Consider the following 18992-nt stretch of genomic DNA (forward strand, 5'->3'; position numbering starts at 1 on the left):
GTAATCGATTGAGTAAGAAAGTATTAAAACCTTAACGACAAGACCGCAGAAATTTTTAATGTTTCCGTCTCACGAACTCTGGATATACGTGTATACGTTGGACATTTATTACGAATAATTATTTTTCCCTCGAATTTTATCTCGACAGTTTACGTTCGATTTTACAATACTCTATCGTCTCACGAATCGCCGAATACGTCATTCGCAGCTTTGACCATTTCTTTTTTTTTTTACTTTCTTTTTTCTATTTCATCAAAGTGATTGATTTATTTTTACCGTTCTTCGACGTTACAGCCGAAGTGATCCGGAACGGTTCGTCGTTAAGTCTTGGAAGTTTGATTTTCGAAAAAATAAAATCGAAATAAAGATGATTTATTTTATAAATTCACACCGCATTAACCCCCCCCCCCCCCATGGTCGTTAGTATTTTAAAAATGATCGCGGTTAACGCGTCGACCATTTTTTATAGCGCCGAATAGTATCCCCTGTCAGATTGGCGGAATTTAGGAAGCACTTCGAAAAAATCAACGAGAACTTTTATTTCTCGTACGATCGTTCGCATTTCGTTTTCATTTGTCTTTTTCTTACCGAAATTGAAATACGTTTCCCTACCTTCGTAAGAAAAAAAAAAAAAAATAGAAGAAATGAAAAATGACAATTCGTCTGGAATTCGCGTACGAAAGTAGATACTTTTGACATCGCAGCGTTGTATAATAGGCGGCATTATGGGTAGTAAGCGACGTTGAAACACTCGCTTAATTAGAATTCGTAACATCTTAATATACAAACGCCCTTGTGCGACTGTTGCGGTGGTTGCTGCTACCCCTCGCGAAATTTAAACACCTATGGGCTGGGTAGGCGAGTAGGTATGTAGCGCGTTGCGTACACTCGGGTATTTATACATGCGAATGTAAATTATGTTCATATGTGCCGCTGCGAAATCCGGGACACGATAATAGCGAATGGTATGTCACACAGGAGCGGTGCGTTCGCTTCTAAGTATACGTATACCTCGTTCCCTGGTTTAATACGATATTCAAATTTAATACGTCTACCTGTACACCCCGTGGCGTATACCTATACGAGCGTTATATTAAATGCGCTAAACCGTGCTGCAAAATACGCCGGTACGGAGGTCTCAATTAAATTTCTTATTAAAAGCGAGTACACGTAGCTACTCGACGACTAACTTATCTGATATTATGGGAACAATTCGTCGTTATAACAATAGCGTACGTATGGAAACGCGTACGATCTTTATACACCCGGTACACGGCATCCCTCGTCACATTATTTCCATATTCCGATTAGTCGATATTATTTTTTATCTCGTTAATTTTCAGATCGCTAAATTATTCTCCTACACTTGGAGCATGGGACTTTTTCTCTGCAAAGCCGTGCACTACATGCAGAGCGTGTCGGCCATATGTTCCGTCTTGACCCTGACAGCGATGTCCATCGAAAGGTGAGCCGACATAGAAATAAGATAAAAGAACAAATTTTTACTATAAATTTCTCTTTCTGTTTTATCGTCGAAAAAAAAAAAAGAAAATTCCCCCACACGTGGTATGATCTCGTATAGACGCGAATTATTTCAAGGGTATAACCTTATACGGGTAGGTAAGAAGTAGCTGAGCTTTACTCGTACGTTAGACTTTCTTTTCTCGCTTTTTTGCCTTTTTCCGTTCCGTTCCTTTTTTTTTTTCACCGAGATAAGAGTTTTGCAGAAGTGAAGTTGCGTTCGTCGGGGGTTTAGGTGCCCCCTTTCTAGTTGATATTTACGATAATACTTGCTGAAATAGGGGTCTAGGTGTACCGACCAAAGGGAGATGGAAAGATGGAACTTTTTCGGAGCTTTTCTTTTTATTCTTACCCTTTTTCGGAAAATAGAATGAAAGTAACACGTACGCAGCGTTATACAGAATTATATGTACATAAATTTCCTTATTTCTTTTTTCTCTCTCTGTTTTTTCTTTCTTTTTTTTTTTTTTTGTATCTACGAACTGTATCAAGTGTGTAATATAAGTTGTACATATGTACGTAGTTTGCACAACTCGTTCTCAGCATATAATACATGTACGTGATATACGCACGTATCACTGCTAAGTTGAAAGAAAGAAGTATAAATAATTAAGAAATCTTGAGAAAACGAAACTGCATAATTGATCGATTCATTTTTTTCTTTCTTTCTCGTTAAAAAAATGAAAACTCGAAACAAATCGAGGCAATTTCAGGCGGGCAAGTTTCGCTCCCCGTTTCCCACTTTTTTTTTTTTTTTTTTTCTTACATTCTTAGCAATCTCTTTTTATTTTTTTCCAATTTTTTCACCGCACTTCTCGTCTCGTCTGTGGTCCTCACGGAAGATTTCCGAGCTCTTCGCGTATAGTCTCGGGTCTTTCTTACGTACTTATCTACTACGTACCACACGGAGCGTATCCTCCTCTCCGCTCTTTAGAAAATATGATATCCTCTCAACTGTTCTACTTATATACGTACAACCGTCTCTAATTCTACTTACATTCTTCTACTTTTCTTCTCGTAGTTTAAACCATCTTGTTTGTACGATTACGTTAAAAGCCCCTCTATATACGCTCTGTATAAAACCCTCCGGATGCATGCTGCACAGCCATACCCCAGAGAAAGTTTTGCGGTTTTTTACGCCGCGGTATAGCTTAAAAAGTATAACCACGTGCACATTATATACAGCGACTTGATTTATTTCATTTTTCTTCACCGTATTATTCCTTTTGAATAATTTCTCTTTCGTTATACTTTACAGATACTACGCCATCGTACACCCCATGAGGGCGCAATACACCTGCACTATAAGTCAGGCCAGAAGAATCGTCATTATGACTTGGATAACTTCGTTCCTATTGGCTATACCGATTATATTCACACAGGTGAATGACGTTTTGCTTCTCTCGTTTCTTTTTTTTTCCTTTCATTCGGTTATTTTATTTTATGGGTTTTCGGGTTTTTTTTTCTCTTTTTCAGAGGCACAAGGTCGTGGGTAGGAAATATCTGGCTTATTGGTGCATACGTGATTACGAGGCAGGTACGTTATGGCGTCTCCACGAGCTCTACATGTTCCTCTTGGTCCTGGTTGTCCCTCTTATCGTTATGGCGTTTTGCTACACGGCTATATGTTGGGAAATATGGAGAGTAATGAAGAGAAGATATCACATGACTTCTCGTCACGCGTAAGTAATTGCTCTAATAAATATAAATATCACGAATACACAACCCAACCCAACCCTCCTCGCAACTTTGTTTTTTTTTCTTCGTTGCTTTCTTTTTTTTTTTTTTCTCCAACGAAAGAGAAAACTAAAAAGAAACGTAATTTGGAGAATAATGGCTCGCGCTTTGTCACGCCAATGCAGGTGACCTAACGACCTTATAATGTAGGCGTACAACTAGCTCATAGCAATTTTTGATAGAATTTTTATACAAATACTATCGACCTTCTTTTTCTACTTTCTCTCTTTTTTTTTTATAAGTTTTTTTTACAAACTATCAAACGTTTTTTCTATACACTTCAGCGTTCTTAATCGAATATTATTATTAGCTAGCCGTTGAAAAAAAGTATGAAAAGAAAAAAGACGTAAAAAAGTGAAAGAAAAAAAAATCATTCCGTCCAAATTATTCGTATTCTCAACCCCAGCTCTCGGCTGAATTGAGGTAATTCGAGGCCTAAAATTTTACTCAATCAGTCGATGAAATTACCTGTCAAATAAAGAAATCGTTACACGCCGTGAGGTTTCGATTTTCATTGAAAGAGAAAAAAAAAAAAAGAATTTATGCGAATATACCGCGTGGTTCGACGCGAACGTTCGTATTTGTGTATTATAATTGTGAAATATACGCGGGTAATATTTTGTATGCCATGAGGTGTTCACGTATATTTGTGTATCGGATGTATCGTAATAAATTGAAAAATATTTCCCCCCGGCCTTTTTGAGGTCTGTACGAATGAAATTAAACGAATGGAAAAGATACACCTGTGTACATACGTATTTTTGTAAGAATATTGAGAGAGAGGGAGAAGAGAGTTAAGAAAATAAAGTGAGGAAGAAACAGAAGATGAGAAATAAAAGATTTGACAAAAAGCGTTATTAGACCGCTCGCGGGATGCAAATTTGAGAAGTGTAGAATTCCGTAGCCGCGTGATGCGGAGATTGCGGAGGTCGCTATGCGTATACATACCGAGGTACTACTTTTCGAGGAGTTGAGAAAAAAGGAAAAAAAAAAACGGAGGAAAAGTGGGATTCCATCAGGCATGGACTCGTCTCTGGAGAGCCCACTTCCTCCCCTAATACAAATTCCTCCCTCGGGAGGGCTCTCTCCGCTTGCCCCAAGGATTTCTTCTGATGCCCAAGTCCAATTACCCCCGTGAGCGCGGCTCACTCTCCTCTCCTCTCTCTCTCTCTCTCTCTTTTTGATTCAAGCGGCCCGATTTCTTCGCCGCCTAACCTTCTCCACCTCCTTCAAATTGTACCGAATAACCAGCTTGACACACCGGTCCTTTGAATTTCCCGAAAAAAAATTGAGAGGGAAAAACGAAAGAACAAAAAGTAAAAACAACCCCCTTCAGGGCACGCGACTCGGTTTCCATTTTTCCAAGATCCTCGTGGCGTAGCTTGTATTATTATTATTATGAATATTATTATTGTTTTATATTCGATATACTATCGTGTTATCAACCTCTCGAGGGTCGGACTTGTTTTATTTCCTTTTTGTCTTTCTCCGAACCCCGCCACGTCTTACAATGTTCACGTCTTGATTTGACGCTCACCACGCATTCTATATAATTAAATTTCTATTCAGAAAAATTTCCATTATTCGCCAACGTTGAGATCGTCGCGGTTGCGTCATTAACAAACATTTTCCGGTCGCCGCAGGGTTTCGTTTTTTATTTTTTCTTTCTCCATATTGTTTTTCGTGTGCTTCTCGTAACGTAAAAAAAAGCGTTATTGATACGATGAGTCGTTCGCTCGTTCGTTCGCGTTGTCAATTTTTATAATTGCCTCGCTCCTCCCGTATTTTTGTTAATTATAATTTACATTCGTTTCCACTGATTATTATAATTTTCATTCAATTTTTGTAAAAATTTTTCATTACATTTCTCTCTTTTTTTCTCTTTCTCTTTTCTTCTCTCGAGAAAATAAAATAAATTAAGCGAGTGTAAATCTGGCGGATTGAAAAGTCGGATGTGAAAAAAACGAGGGAAGGGGAGGTGGATGTTCGGTGTCGAAGAAAATTGGAATAGCTCGTCGTTCGTTGGCACGTGACTCGGATAATAGATTAAAAAATTCTGAAGCTCCGATCAAGTGCAGGTTCACTTTATACACCCACTACCCTCAGTAGTACCGTAGCATCCGGTTCCTCGATGATCTTTGAACTATAAAGTTTAGATATGTACGTACGTGGGTATACACGGGTGTATATCCAACCCGCATTCCGTGCGAAGAGAAGCGTGTAAAAAATCAGGAGAAACAACGACAACGGTGATAACGGAGAATCTTTCGCAGTTTGAATCCCACCAACAATATGGGGTCGGAATGCATTCCGATGACCGACCAACACGGCAGCACGAGAAACGGAAGGAGAGGACGTCGAGACGACGGCAGGACAGAAGAGGAATCACGCACGATGAAACAGGTGTGAAAATTTCGAAAATTCTCCGTTTGTTGTTTCCCTTGTTTTTTTTTTTTTTCTTTCTCTTTTCACGATCCTGCGTATCAATGTTTCAAAGCGAGCGTTTGTTCAACGGAAGGTGTGGTATAGGTGCTGAAAACAAGAAGAGAGAAAAAAAGAGCGTCAATGTTCGCGTGCCAGAAACGATAAAATCCCAGCCGCTTCTCCATTCCCTTACGTCTTCCTTTTCACCGTATACTTTTCACCTAAATATACATTTTTATCCCGTGAGATATTTGGCATCTGTCCGTTATGTAGAATAAGGCATGAGAACCCTGTCTACTCCCTCCTCTTCTATCTTTGATTCGAACGTATCCGCGCAAAGTATCATTTATTTATTTTCACACCCCCTGTTCCTTTTTTTTCTTCTTTCACGCTTCTCACACCCTCCTCATGTATTTTTCTTCACGAGTCTCGTACCGTGCAACGCAAATTCTCTCAAGAACTTTTTTGAATATAAAAAAAACGGACTCACAATATTCACCTTACATGTGATTATTATTTTGTTTTATCATTTCTAATTCATCTACTCAAATATTTATTCTCTGAAAAAAAAATATATCCTCGCGTTGTGTACGGAATATTCCATGCGTGACGTGATTTTTGATTTTTCTTTTGTTCATTTACGGGAAAAGAAATGAAATTCACCGTGCACTTCGCACAGGTGTACGTAGTACGCGTACGAATGTATTCATATGCTTTCGCAGTGAGATAAAATTCTTGTGAGAGAAAAAAGTGATGGCGAGTGGAATTACAAGCTGTGCATCATCTTGTATGGCTGACCCGGTCTTCGTATAACTCCGTCAGTTGCCTTGAGTCGAAGTTCAAATTTCAACACCCCTTACCGTCCGGGTTATTCTCAAGCTCGCGCAGGTTAACGAGCAAGGGTAGTTGCTCACTACCCACTTTCTATCCAACCTACCTGCATCAGATTCTGCAACGAGAGATTATTCTCGTTGCACGTACGTACCTATACGTACGTCGGACTATACTACTACCACGTAAAATACTCGCCCTGTAATCTATGGTCTCGTTGGCACACACGTAGTCGTCCGCGATAAACGTTTGATGATAATTAATTAAATTTTGTAATCGCATGTAGATTTATACACCTCGAAAGTTCTGACATTTTTTTTTTTTTCTTTCTTTTATTCAAAGTCACGTGGCAATACATATTCATAAACACCGGTTTTCACGTGTAATAGACGTACGCGAGTACAGATCGTGAGGGGGAAAAAAAAAAAACAACTAGAAACGAATGATTCGACTTTTGGATTATGAAATGTGACGGATGTTCCATTTCTCTACGGTACCTATATATACCGGATATGGTAATACGGTAATTTGTTAAACTTTTGTTTCGTCCACAGGTTGTGAAAATGCTGGTCGCTGTCGTGGTTCTTTTCGTCATATGTTGGGGCCCGATGTTGACCGACAACGTGTTGACTGCCTACGGAGTTTTGGCCCGCGTTAAATCTGGATCTTCGAAACACGCCAACGTTGTTTTTCAACTAATGGCTTACTTCAACAGGTTCGTACGTCCGATGACAAAAAAAAAAACAATTAATCGACGCCAAGTCTGTGAGGACTCCCGATTGGCGATGATCAATTTTTTATAAGCATGATACGAGCTCGGGAAAAAATAAATAAATTCAAATCAGATCGTTGATCGTGAGAGAAAAAACGAAAAGTGGGGGGAAAGGAATTTATTCTCACCGGACTTTCACGTGTAATCCAAACCATCGCGGTATATATCCCCGTGGCGCCGCATTATCATTCCGTGGGTGGTTCGTTATTAGAAAACTTTTTTGAGATCCGTATAACTGGGTGTACTATGTACATTGTACGTACGTACATAGGCGAAGTACATAGGTGTTGGACGTTCGCAAATTCACGCGAACCCTTATTCGCGTTTCTTGCCAGTCTGATCGTATAAATATATAGATTTATAATAACGATGATGGGGATTCGAACCCTCCATACGCCGGTGGTATGGGAGGAGGATATCGTATGCAAATCGGAATCTATAAAACGATTTCGAATACACGTGTGTACACGCGAATATCCTACGTTCACCTATCTACTACGTGTGTATATACAGCAATTTACACATCACGCAACCCGAGTTTACAACGCCGTTATTTGAACGTGGGCTATGGGTTAAATCCACATGATTTTATACCATCTATAAGCGTAAAATCAGAATTCCTGGTATATTAGGTACACCTACATCAGCCGCGAGAACGTACACATTCGCGTTACGTATAGATGAAATCTTTCAGCAAATGCAAAAGCATAAGGTACGTTGCCCCGGAGGCACAAACGTATTTACAAACGTATGTAGAAATGACGTATCAACTTATCTGTGTTATGTACATTTGTATGTAGATCTTTAGCCGCTATGTGCCGTCGCGACGACCAACTCTACGCGACGTCTGCTACGACGGGCTACATACTCGCTTCGAATATATTTGCTCGTGTAAATTCGAATCTGAAAATCTCTTATTGAGTTTTCATTAAATTCTCTGACGCCTTTCACGGACGACTGGTATTTGATTAGGATATTTCCGAAACTCGAGCGGATCACGGTAGCGTTTACACGTAGAATTACACGTGGAAAAGTTTGCGTTCGCAAGGACTGACTGGAAAGTTTGTGTGAAAATTCCAGAAAAAAATGGGTTTGACTTTTGAAAGAATACGAGCTGATACGGTCACGTACATTGGTGTGTAACGAAATGGATTAAAGGGTTTTGAAAAACGATTCTCTTCAACGGACTTTACATTAAATACACACCGTGTATATATATATATATACCCCCATTGCGTATGCTATACCATAAATCATAGTACATAGAGAGGGATAAAAATCTTTGGGGTAACGAGAAGAAGTACATCATTCACGTCGTTATTTCTACGTCGATGAACACGCCTGACTAGAAAAAGGAGAACGCTTCGGAATTGTTCTTCGTCGTGAAGAATGAAAAATAAAAAAAAAGAAAAAATAGAAATGAAGGAAAATCGAAAAACACACGTGAGATGCGACGCAGTAACATCTCCGAGAGTACGCCAGAGTTTTTGTCTTTCGTTTGAAATTTCGTTCCTCACAGATTTTTATTCCCCGTCTTTGGTGTTTGTTTTTTTCGTTTTTTTTTTTTCGAACAACGAAACATGGGCATTCGTTGAGTGGAAATTTTCCGTCTGTTTTCAGCTGCATAAATCCCATCGTCTACGGATTCATGTCGAAGCATTTCCGCGAGAGTTTTCTGTCAGCGGCATGTGGAAGTTGGTGGTGTTGCTGCCGGAGAAGAAACTATCGTTCTTCGGGTCGCGTCAAGCGACACCCGAGTCTGAGCCAGACGAGGACCACGAGTGTTCGGTCAGTAAAATCGAAACCTGTACAGCTCGATGAGGAAAGAAGCGGATAATAAATTGGGGGAGAGCGAAAATAAAAGCGCAAGACTAAATAGAGATAAAAATAGTTGAAAAATCGAAAGCTTTGCAACTGGAGAGCTTCGCTTGAACCCGGCCGTGCATGAGCTCGAAAAGCACAAGAGGGTTATCCGTCCTTCGGTCCGTCCGTGCCACTACCCCTAGCGTCACGTATACTTAGGTACATTATTGTTACGATTTAGCCGCCTATAAAGCGCAGAAAAATAAAGCAGGAGCTTTTAAAAGTAGATACCGTGGAAACAACGCTCCAAGTATTCGCGGGGTTTCATATTTTAGTCGAAAACTGGTGCAGATTAGAGGAAAAAATAAAGGACAACAAAAAAAAAAAAAGGAAAGAAAAAGAAAGAAGAGGGGTACATCGGTATGGGGAAATGAACGAACAATTCGATTATTATTTTTCTATGGATTCATCCGTGAATCGCGATTTTTTTTTTTTTTTCTCTCATTTCAATTTGTTTTCTCGCTACGAACCGCGTCAAAAAATAAGGTACCTATATAACGAGCGTTCGCCGTTCGCGTATCTCGGATAAATTTATTCCGGTACTTTTAATGAACGTTGATTGAATAACTTCTTATTCCGGGGCAACAAAGGGAAACGAACGCGAATATATTCAAGGGTACTATGTACGCGTTATACATATACATACATACAATAACTACGAAGTGCGCCTTGCAGCAGGAACCAATTCTAATTTCAATTTATTCATTGAATTCGTTTCTCGAATTTACGCTACGCCTGCGCGCCCTCCCTCCTACCCCATTTCAGCGTTATTCTTCGCACCAACCATAACTTGGTTGTAAAAAAAATAGGAAAGAGAAAACATTGGCCTAAACTTTCCGAGGAGTTTTTTTTTTTTTTTGGATGCCCGAAAACCATCCGAGCGATTGAGAAAAACGGATGTTCGGATATCGTAACGTGCTTCTTTTTTTGACAATTTTATTTCTCTTTATTTGAGGCTTGATTTAGAAAAAAAATGGGCTCAAAAATCGAATTCTCCAAAGGATCCGGCTTGTACGGAAGGTAATGACGAACAAGGTATTCGACAAATCCGACCATCTAAAAATTGACGATAATTAAAGTAGGGAAAAAAAAAATGGGGGGATATTCCTTTTGTCCGATCCACAATTTTCGTCGCTATTGTTGCCCCCGAGTTATTCATTGTAGAAATGTCGAGATTATAAAAATTCAGATTGATTATATTTTCTCCATATCACTTCTCGTCGTACTACAGGGAGAAATTCATTGAATTCGCGAGCACACGGGTATCAAATGAACCTCGTTCTTATACGGTTTTCGAAAAAACGAAAGGATATCAGGATTCATCCACTCGTCCCCCTTTTGTTCACGATTTCGGCTGAATCTCAACCGTTTTTTTTTTTTTCTTCCTACGCTGTTAGCTTTATCCTTTTAGTCTTTCTTCTTTCTCGATGTACCACGAGTCGATTTTCTTTCAAAAAATTTTTTTTTCCCAAAGTCATTATATCAGGTACAACTTTCTTCTCCTTTCCTTTTATTTTATTCATTCTTCTCGATTAAAATCGATGAATACCCAGGTATACGTTCATTGACATTTTTTATTCATTCAATTATTTATTGATTTTTTTTATTATTACGAATTATTCTGTATATGTATACGCAGGTGGCGTCAACTTTCGCTGAGCATGATGTTCCCTTTGACGAACACCGTTAAATCTACTCGTACGGTTGTTGTATAGAGTAGCCCGCCACTACCCTCCACACTCTACTGTCATGTGCGTAGAAATTATCAATCTGAAAAATTCAATTAGAATTTTAGGTTGACTGAATAAATAAAGTTCATGGTAAATAATTGATACTTTCCTATGCAAATGCGATCTGATATGCGTGGGCAATAAATAACGCTTAATATCGCTTTTATTAATTTTATAATTTAACGTTAATCGTAAGAGTTCAATTGGTGGCTTGTCCGAAGGTCAATTTATTCGCGATTCTCACTAATTTTTCAATAATCCGATTTCCCACTCCCGATTTATCATTCTATATTGTTTCTCACTTCTTCCGTCTTCGCCCAGTCTTTTAATATTTCGCCCCTTCGTTTCGTCCGCCATTAATCACCGAGATTCGCGAATAGGCTACTGATGGACGTTGAAGATAAATAAATCAATCGATCAACTAATTAATTAAAATCAAGGGAAAAAAAAAAATCATTAGTGAAACAAGAACCGCATGTATATCAAACCCGCGGGATACCATATCTGAGTTTTTATTTATTTTACTCCCTTCCACCGTTCCATTTCGCCATTTATTTTCTTCTCTTTCTTCTACTACATGTATTTCGTTTTCGCACCGAACGCAATGTGTAACACAAATATTCATACGCGTTTGCCACGTGGAGTTTAAGATTTTAAGGTTTTAGCCCGTAACGAAGACCGATTGTCCGGCTCTCCGGACGTGAATATATTATCCGAAATAATTATTCCTCGACGTAAACGTCCGTGCTGTTCGTCGCTAGTGCAGATTCGCATAGCCATGTTATACATGCCTATTGATTGTACATTGAAACGGATACATACATAGTATATATGTATTACATGAACTATGTGTAAGGCTAACAGCTGCGCGAAGCCGACCACGAAATAAACATCGGTATGCCACCCCCTCGGTATATTTACCATGAATTTAACATACGTGTGCCGAAATTACTCAACACGTCTACGCAGGGGATGTTCCGATCGCTGAAAATAAAAGAAAAAGTAAAAAGAAATTGAAACATAGAAGAGAAATTTTCCGCAGATATAAAAAAAAGCTCCGCCTCTCAATTCACCTCTCGCACATTCGAGTTTTATCATAGATACGATGTAGTCAAGATATAAAAATCGTGGTGGCAGTCGCTGGTTGTTTTATAATTGGCTAGTTTTATTACATCATTTGCCTTTTTGTTCCTCTCTCAACAGTTTCCTTATTTTTATTGTCAAATTATTCAAGGTTGTCAAATATTTGAACGAGCGATAACGGGAATCAGTCGCTGTTACGATATGCGTGTGTCATATAATGACATAGTTTTTTCTATTTTTCTATTCTTTCTCCTTTAATTTTTTTTTTTTTCTTTTTTTTTCGTGGATAAGGAGGATGAAAAATTCAGATAAAAAAGTAAAAGAAATACAAGTAAACGAATAGGATTTTGTTTACAATTACTTTGCGCGGTATATAAAGTTCATAACATATAACGCATATAATACACGTACTGTACAGTATATAGAAAGCGAATATAGGTATACATGTACCGATATTACATAACTTGCGTATAGAGTTACGGCTATGACGTCATATCGTACATTCGATACTTTACACGTTTATGTGAAATAGAAAAGAAATTTATCCGAGCATGTTACATAAAAAACGATGCAGATTCTTGATGCTAGAAATAAGAGACAGTGGAAAATATATGCATAATTAAATGGATACACTTGAAATCTACTTTATCCCCTATCTAATTCGTGCTAATTTATCTATAAACCCCTTCCCCGAGAAATCATACAGCTTTTTAAGCCAATTAATTTCCCTCGCCAGAGTAAATACATATATAATATAATATTGTAAACTCTCGGGAGCAATTGCAGAGGCAATCGAGCTAGGGGGAATTTTAACCCTGAATCACCCCACACAATCACACGCCCTCCGCGATCTTCTTTGATTTCGCATTGGGGCGAACGGTGGTGGAATTAATTAATTAATTAATTAATTAATTACGATTTATAAACTTTTACGAATTTTTCATTCTCCTTCCCACTGTAGTCCGACCGTCAACGTGATAATTTATTGTTAATTTTTACACTTTTCAGGTGGACCTGATTCTACCTCAACCCTTGGAATCGCTACCGCGACGAGGGAAATTATTAATTAATTATAAATATAAATATATTTCTACATGAATTTCATTTATTCATAAGTAAATAGAATATTTTCTTATAATTATTGTCACAATCATAATTGCGTTTTGCTGTGAACAGTTTTCCTGTATTTATTGTAAGTACTAGTATTGATTAATTTTATATTTCTCGCGTCATCTTCGCAATTGATTTCAATCTTTTTTCTTTTTTTTTCTATTTCTCTTCTCTGGTTGATGTGTATGGATCGATCAGGCCTCGTTCGTTTTTGAAGGGACGTCTTCGCAACGCCCGGTTTCTCGTAACCGAACCTGATTGAAACGTTCAATTTAACGTCGGACAATCCGCCGATATAGATTGGGCACACGTATGTACGTACCACATTCGTATATACACGTATACACGAAAGGCTATTCACGATTGGGATGAAAATTAGAAAGAATAGTTTCCCGCGAAACGAGAAAGGTGTTGCAGAAAAACCGACGGTAAATCGATTTTTGTTCAACTGAACTTGACGGTTGAAAAATAGCCGTGAAAGTGGCTGCTGCTGCCGTCACTGCTGTTGCTATTCAGTTTTTCTTCGTCTTTTTCACTTCGTTTCGCGCGACCATACAAACGAAAAATGAGAAGAAAAAAGCGGGGAAAAAATATTTGATTTAGTTTTTCGTGTCGCGGAATTAGATGACACAGGTTGAATTCGAAGACCATTATGTAAATTGAACATGCTTATTGTTTCTTATTTATTTAAACATCAATTCGAATGTAACTAATGTGAAATTATGATAATTATTTGAGCCGTCGGGAAAACGCATCGGAATTGTTAAAACAAATTGTCTCGTTCACCTTTGATTTATCGCTACAATTTGGGGCGTAGCGAATTTCAGCGGTGAATGTCAAATTTGACGAGGGGTTCGCGTGCGATGAAAATGTTTTTTTTTATTTTTATGTTCTGTTCCGATTTCAATAAAAAATATTTGATTGCATCCGTACGAATGTCGAAGAGATAAATAATAATTATTTTTACTTAGAATGGCATTTGGCTAAATAAAAAAATTCATACACGATAATCGATAGGATCGATGTACATATATTTAAATGACCCGTAATGTAATTATAATTTTACCTAATTGATGTACAATTAATATACACGAACGTTATACGTAATATACATACCTATACGCGCTAAAACTATTCTTAATTAATCGTGATGTGGTGAGAATAATTGTACGATTGTCAGATACATCGGTCATGTATTTATTATGTTTAGGTAAGATGTGATGTAATCGATGTTAATGATAATGACGGACAACTAGAGTCTAATTAACTGTGGATAAATGTATATGAATTATATTAATATAAAAGGCTTGCGATTCGCAAAATGAATTGTTAAATTTGTTCGGTAATTTTTCTATCCTCGATTTAAACAAAATTCTTTCCTTTTTTCTCTTCAGGAAAATCGATAGCATGACATGAACCAACACGTGGTCAGAGCAACCCACCCTTTTTTGAACATCGAATTAATGGTAAACGACACGACGTTGCGAACGTTGGTAAGGGATGAAGGGCTGATGACAAAGTAGTTCGTGAGAGATCCAGGAGGCAGCGCTACAATTCAGCCCCCATGAACGTTCGTGGAACGCTTTGATTTTTGAATTACTTCTTGATTCTCTATTGAAGCCACTGATGTTCAGCGATGTTAGTTCTTTCTAATTAATTTATTTCTTTACATTTTTTCATTGTGGCGAAGAAAACGATGTATCCCAACGTGATTTGATCTCAGTGGTCCGAATCTGCAATTCAAATGATTGTATCTATTGAATTGATTGAAATATTGCCAACTTATCGATCAAAAAAGTGAAAATCGGAAATATCTCTGAGGGATTTATTGCTAGTTTGATTCAATCTACGTCTTCGTGTTCGTTATGTTTTTTTACGTGGGTAACGCGTCCTGAAATTATTTTTACTTGCTCTTCAATCACCACTCTACACAAGATTAGTAAATTTTCGCCTGAGTTTTAGAGATCGTCTACGGCTTGAGAATGAGCGTTTTCTGGGGGTGAAAAGTACATAGTTCGCGAGAGTAGTCTGAGTATGCTTTTCGAATGTATGAATTTTCTCTTCAAGAAAACTGAAAAATGAACCCCATAGAAGTGTGCGTGATTCCACTGATCCATTCCAATGCAAATAATGATTTTCTTCACTTCTGTTACAGAAGGACATTCGGAGGCACCAGAAAAACTTGATCCGGCGTTCCGAACACGAGACTCATTGGTGCATCAGCATAATACTCCATCATATTTCTGTACCGAATAATGAAACTTAAATTATTTATCGAGTAGTCATAGACCCTGTACGATCTAGGATAGTTGACATTCGATAAGAAAATTTAATAGATCTTTATTGTAATACATTCGTTGCATAAAACATCTCTCTGTTGAAATAAATTTGCATTATGAGTAATGATGATTCGAAATTATTTGAAGACCCATCAACAAAATACCTTCTCAAGTTGAAAGGTAAAAGACCTTTGAATACGCATGATAGCATGCACACCATTCGGCACATAATGACTCCATATTATGAGTTGAAGAAAGAGGATGAGCTGAGCATGACTGAAACCATGCACATGATGAGGCACCAAGTTTCGGACCACCTCCTCGGCATTTCTGGTCTCCTGATACAAATCTCCACTTTTCGGCAAACTTTCAATTTTCAGGGCCGGAAATCTAGAGCTCTGCATTATCACTTCCGGTTTGAAGCATGATTGAACGATCAAAGACGAAGGCATGCATGCAGTCAGTCCTGCGATGCATCAGTTGCTATCTCTTTCATACTGAGAATAAATAAACAGGGTGAAACGCATGCACATGATGGGGCACCAGGTCTCGGAATACCTCCTCGGTTTTCCTGTTCTCCTGATACCCAGAAAATTTTTAGGCTTAAATTCTAAACTCTGGAAACGCTATTCTAAAGCTAGAAATTATTCTTTTCCTCTTGTATCTACGATTTATTGAATAAATAAATACAGAGGCAAGCATATAGTCAGTTCTGCAAAGAATCAGTCGCTTTCTCTATCAGACTAGGAATGATCATGAATGATTGAATGCATGCACATGATGAGGCACCAAGTTTTGGACCACCTCCTCGGCTTTCCTGTTCTCCTGATACAAATCTCCACTTTTCGACAAACTTTCAATTTTCAGGGCCGGCAATCTAGAGCTCTGCATTATCACCTCTGGTTTAAAGCATGATTGAACGATCAAAGACACAGGCATGCATGCAGTCAGTCCTGCAATGCATCAGTCGCTCTCTCTCTCATACTAGGAATAAATAAACAGTGTGGAACGCATGCACATGATTAGGCACCAAGTTTCGGAATACCTCCTCGGTTTTCCTGTTCTCCTGATACCCAGAAAATTTTTAGGCTTAAATTCTAAACTCTGGAAACGCTATTCTAAAGCTAGAAATTATTCTTTTCCTCTTGTATCTACGATTTATTGAATAAATAAATACAGAGGCAAGCATATAGTCAGTTCTGCAAAGAATCAGTCGCTTTCTCTATCAGACTAGGAATGATCATGAATGATTGAATGCATGCACATGATGAGGCACCAAGTTTTGGACCACCTCCTCGGCTTTCCTGTTCTCCTGATACAAATCTCCACTTTTCGACAAACTTTCAATTTTCAGGGCCGGCAATCTAGAGCTCTGCATTATCACCTCTGGTTTGAAGCATGATTGAACGATCAAAGACACAGGCATGCATGCAGTCAGTCCTGCAATGCATCAGTCGCTCTCTCTCTCATACTAGGAATCAATAAACAGTGTGGAACGCATGCACATGATGAGGCACCGAGTTTCGGAATACCTCCTCGGTTTTCCTGTTCTCCTGATACCCAGAAAATTTTTAGGCTCAAATTCTAAACTCTGGAAACGCTATTCTAAAGCTAGAAATTATTCTTTTCCTCTTGTATCTACGATTTATTGAATAAATAAATACAGAGGCAAGCATATAGTCAGTTCTGCAAAGAATCAGTCGCTTTCTCTATCAGACTAGGAATGATCATGAATGATTGAATGCATGCACATGATGAGGCACCAAGTTTTGGACCACCTCCTCGGCTTTCCTGTTCTCCTGATACAAATCTCCACTTTTCGACAAACTCTCAATTTTCAGGGCCGGCAATCTAGAGCTCTGCATTATCACCTCTGGTTTGAAGCATGATTGAACGATCAAAGACACAGGCATGCATGCAGTCAGTCCTGCAATGCATCAGTCGCTCTCTCTCTCATACTAGGAATTAATAAACAGTGTGAAACGCATGCACATGATGAGGCACCGAGTTTCGGAATACCTCCTCGGTTTTCCTGTTCTCCTGATACCCAGAGAATTTTCAGGCTTAAATTCTAAACTTTGGAAACGCTATTCTAAAGCTGGAAATTATTCTTTTCCTCTTGTATCTACGATTTATTGAATGAATAAATACAGAGGCGAGCATATAGTCAGTTCTGCAAAGAATCATTCGCTTTCTCTATCAGACTAGGAATAATCATGAAGGATTGAATGCATGCACATGATGAGGCACCAAGTTTTGGACCACCTCCTCGGCTTTCCTGTTCTCCTGATACAAATCTCCACTTTTCGACAAACTTTCAATTTTCAGGGCCGGCAATCTAGAGCTCTGCATTATCACCTCTGGTTTAAAGCATGATTGAACGATCAAAGACACAGGCATGCATGCAGTCAGTCCTGCAATGCATCAGTCGCTCTCTCTCTCATACTAGGAATTAATAAACAGTGTGGAACGCATGCACATGATGAGGCACCAAGTTTCGGAATACCTCCTCGGTTTTCCTGTTCTCCTGATACCCAGAAAATTTTTAGGCTCAAATTCTAAACTTTAGAAACGCTATTCTAAAGCTAGAAATTATTCTTTTCCTCTTGTATCTACGATTTATTGAATAAATCAATACATAGGCAAGCATATAGTCAGTTCTGCAAAGAATCAGTCGCTTTCTCTATCAAACTAGGAATAATCATGAAGGATTGAATGCATGCACATGATGAGGCACCAAGTTTTGGACCACCTCCTCGGCTTTCCTGTTCTCCTGATACAAATCTCCACTTTTCGACAAACTTTCAATTTTCAGGGCCGGCAATCTAGAGCTCTGCATTATCACCTCTGGTTTAAAGCATGATTGAACGATCAAAGACACAGGCATGCATGCAGTCAGTCCTGCAATGCATCAGTCGCTCTCTCTCTCATACTAGGAATCAATAAACAGTGTGGAACGCATGCACATGATGAGGCACCAAGTTTTGGAATACCTCCTCGGTTTTCCTGTTCTCCTGATACCCAGAAAATTTTTAGGCTTAAATTCTAAACTCTGGAAACGCTATTCTAAAGCTAGAAATTATTCTTTTCCTCTTGTATCTACGATTTATTGAATAAATAAATACAGAGGCAAGCATATAGTCAGTTCTGCAAAGAATCAGTCGCTTTCTCTATCAAACTAGGAATAATCATGAAGGATTGAATGCATGCACATGATGAGGCACCAAGTTTTGGACCACCTCCTCGGCTTTCCTGTTCTCCTGATACAAATCTCCACTTTTCGACAAACTTTCAATTTTCAGGGCCGGCAATCTAGAGCTCTGCATTATCACCTCTGGTTTAAAGCATGATTGAACGATCAAAGACACAGGCATGCATGCAGTCAGTCCTGCAATGCATCAGTCGCTCTCTCTCTCATACTAGGAATTAATAAACAGTGTGGAACGCATGCACATGATGAGGCACCAAGTTTCGGAATACCTCCTCGGTTTTCCTGTTCTCCTGATACCCAGAGAATTTTCAGGCTTAAATTCTAAACTTTGGAAACGCTATTCTAAAGCTGGAAATTATTCTTTTCCTCTTGTATCTACGATTTATTGAATGAATAAATACAGAGGCGAGCATATAGTCAGTTCTGCAAAG

General features: G+C 38.6%; 1 protein-coding gene across 16 annotated transcripts in view; it reads left to right on the forward strand.

Moving 5' to 3' along the window:
• Positions 1-15475, forward strand: part of LOC105689265 (QRFP-like peptide receptor) — a 37459-nt gene extending 21984 nt beyond the window's left edge. For 10 of the 16 annotated variants that reach the window (XM_048657810.1, XM_048657812.1, XM_048657819.1 and 7 more), the window contains 8 exons: positions 1344-1465; positions 2780-2903; positions 2998-3203; positions 5532-5661; positions 7068-7228; positions 8906-9073; positions 10788-10899; positions 12970-14397. In XM_048657810.1, the coding sequence (XP_048513767.1) occupies positions 1344-1465; positions 2780-2903; positions 2998-3203; positions 5532-5661; positions 7068-7228; positions 8906-9073; positions 10788-10863 (987 nt within the window). In that variant the 3' untranslated portion in view covers positions 10864-10899; positions 12970-14397. Of the gene's footprint in view, positions 1-1343; positions 1466-2779; positions 2904-2997; positions 3204-5531; positions 5662-7067; positions 7229-8905; positions 9074-10787; positions 10969-12969; positions 14398-14465; positions 14710-15226 lie in introns of those variants that run through there. The other 6 variants (XR_007279215.1, XR_007279211.1, XR_007279213.1 and 3 more) reach the window with 6 other exon arrangements.
• The last annotated feature ends 3517 nt before the right edge of the window (positions 15476-18992 follow it).

The sequence above is a fragment of the Athalia rosae genome, chromosome 7 (genome assembly GCF_917208135.1).
Source record: "Athalia rosae chromosome 7, iyAthRosa1.1, whole genome shotgun sequence".
Taxonomy (NCBI): Eukaryota; Metazoa; Arthropoda; class Insecta; order Hymenoptera; family Athaliidae; genus Athalia; species Athalia rosae.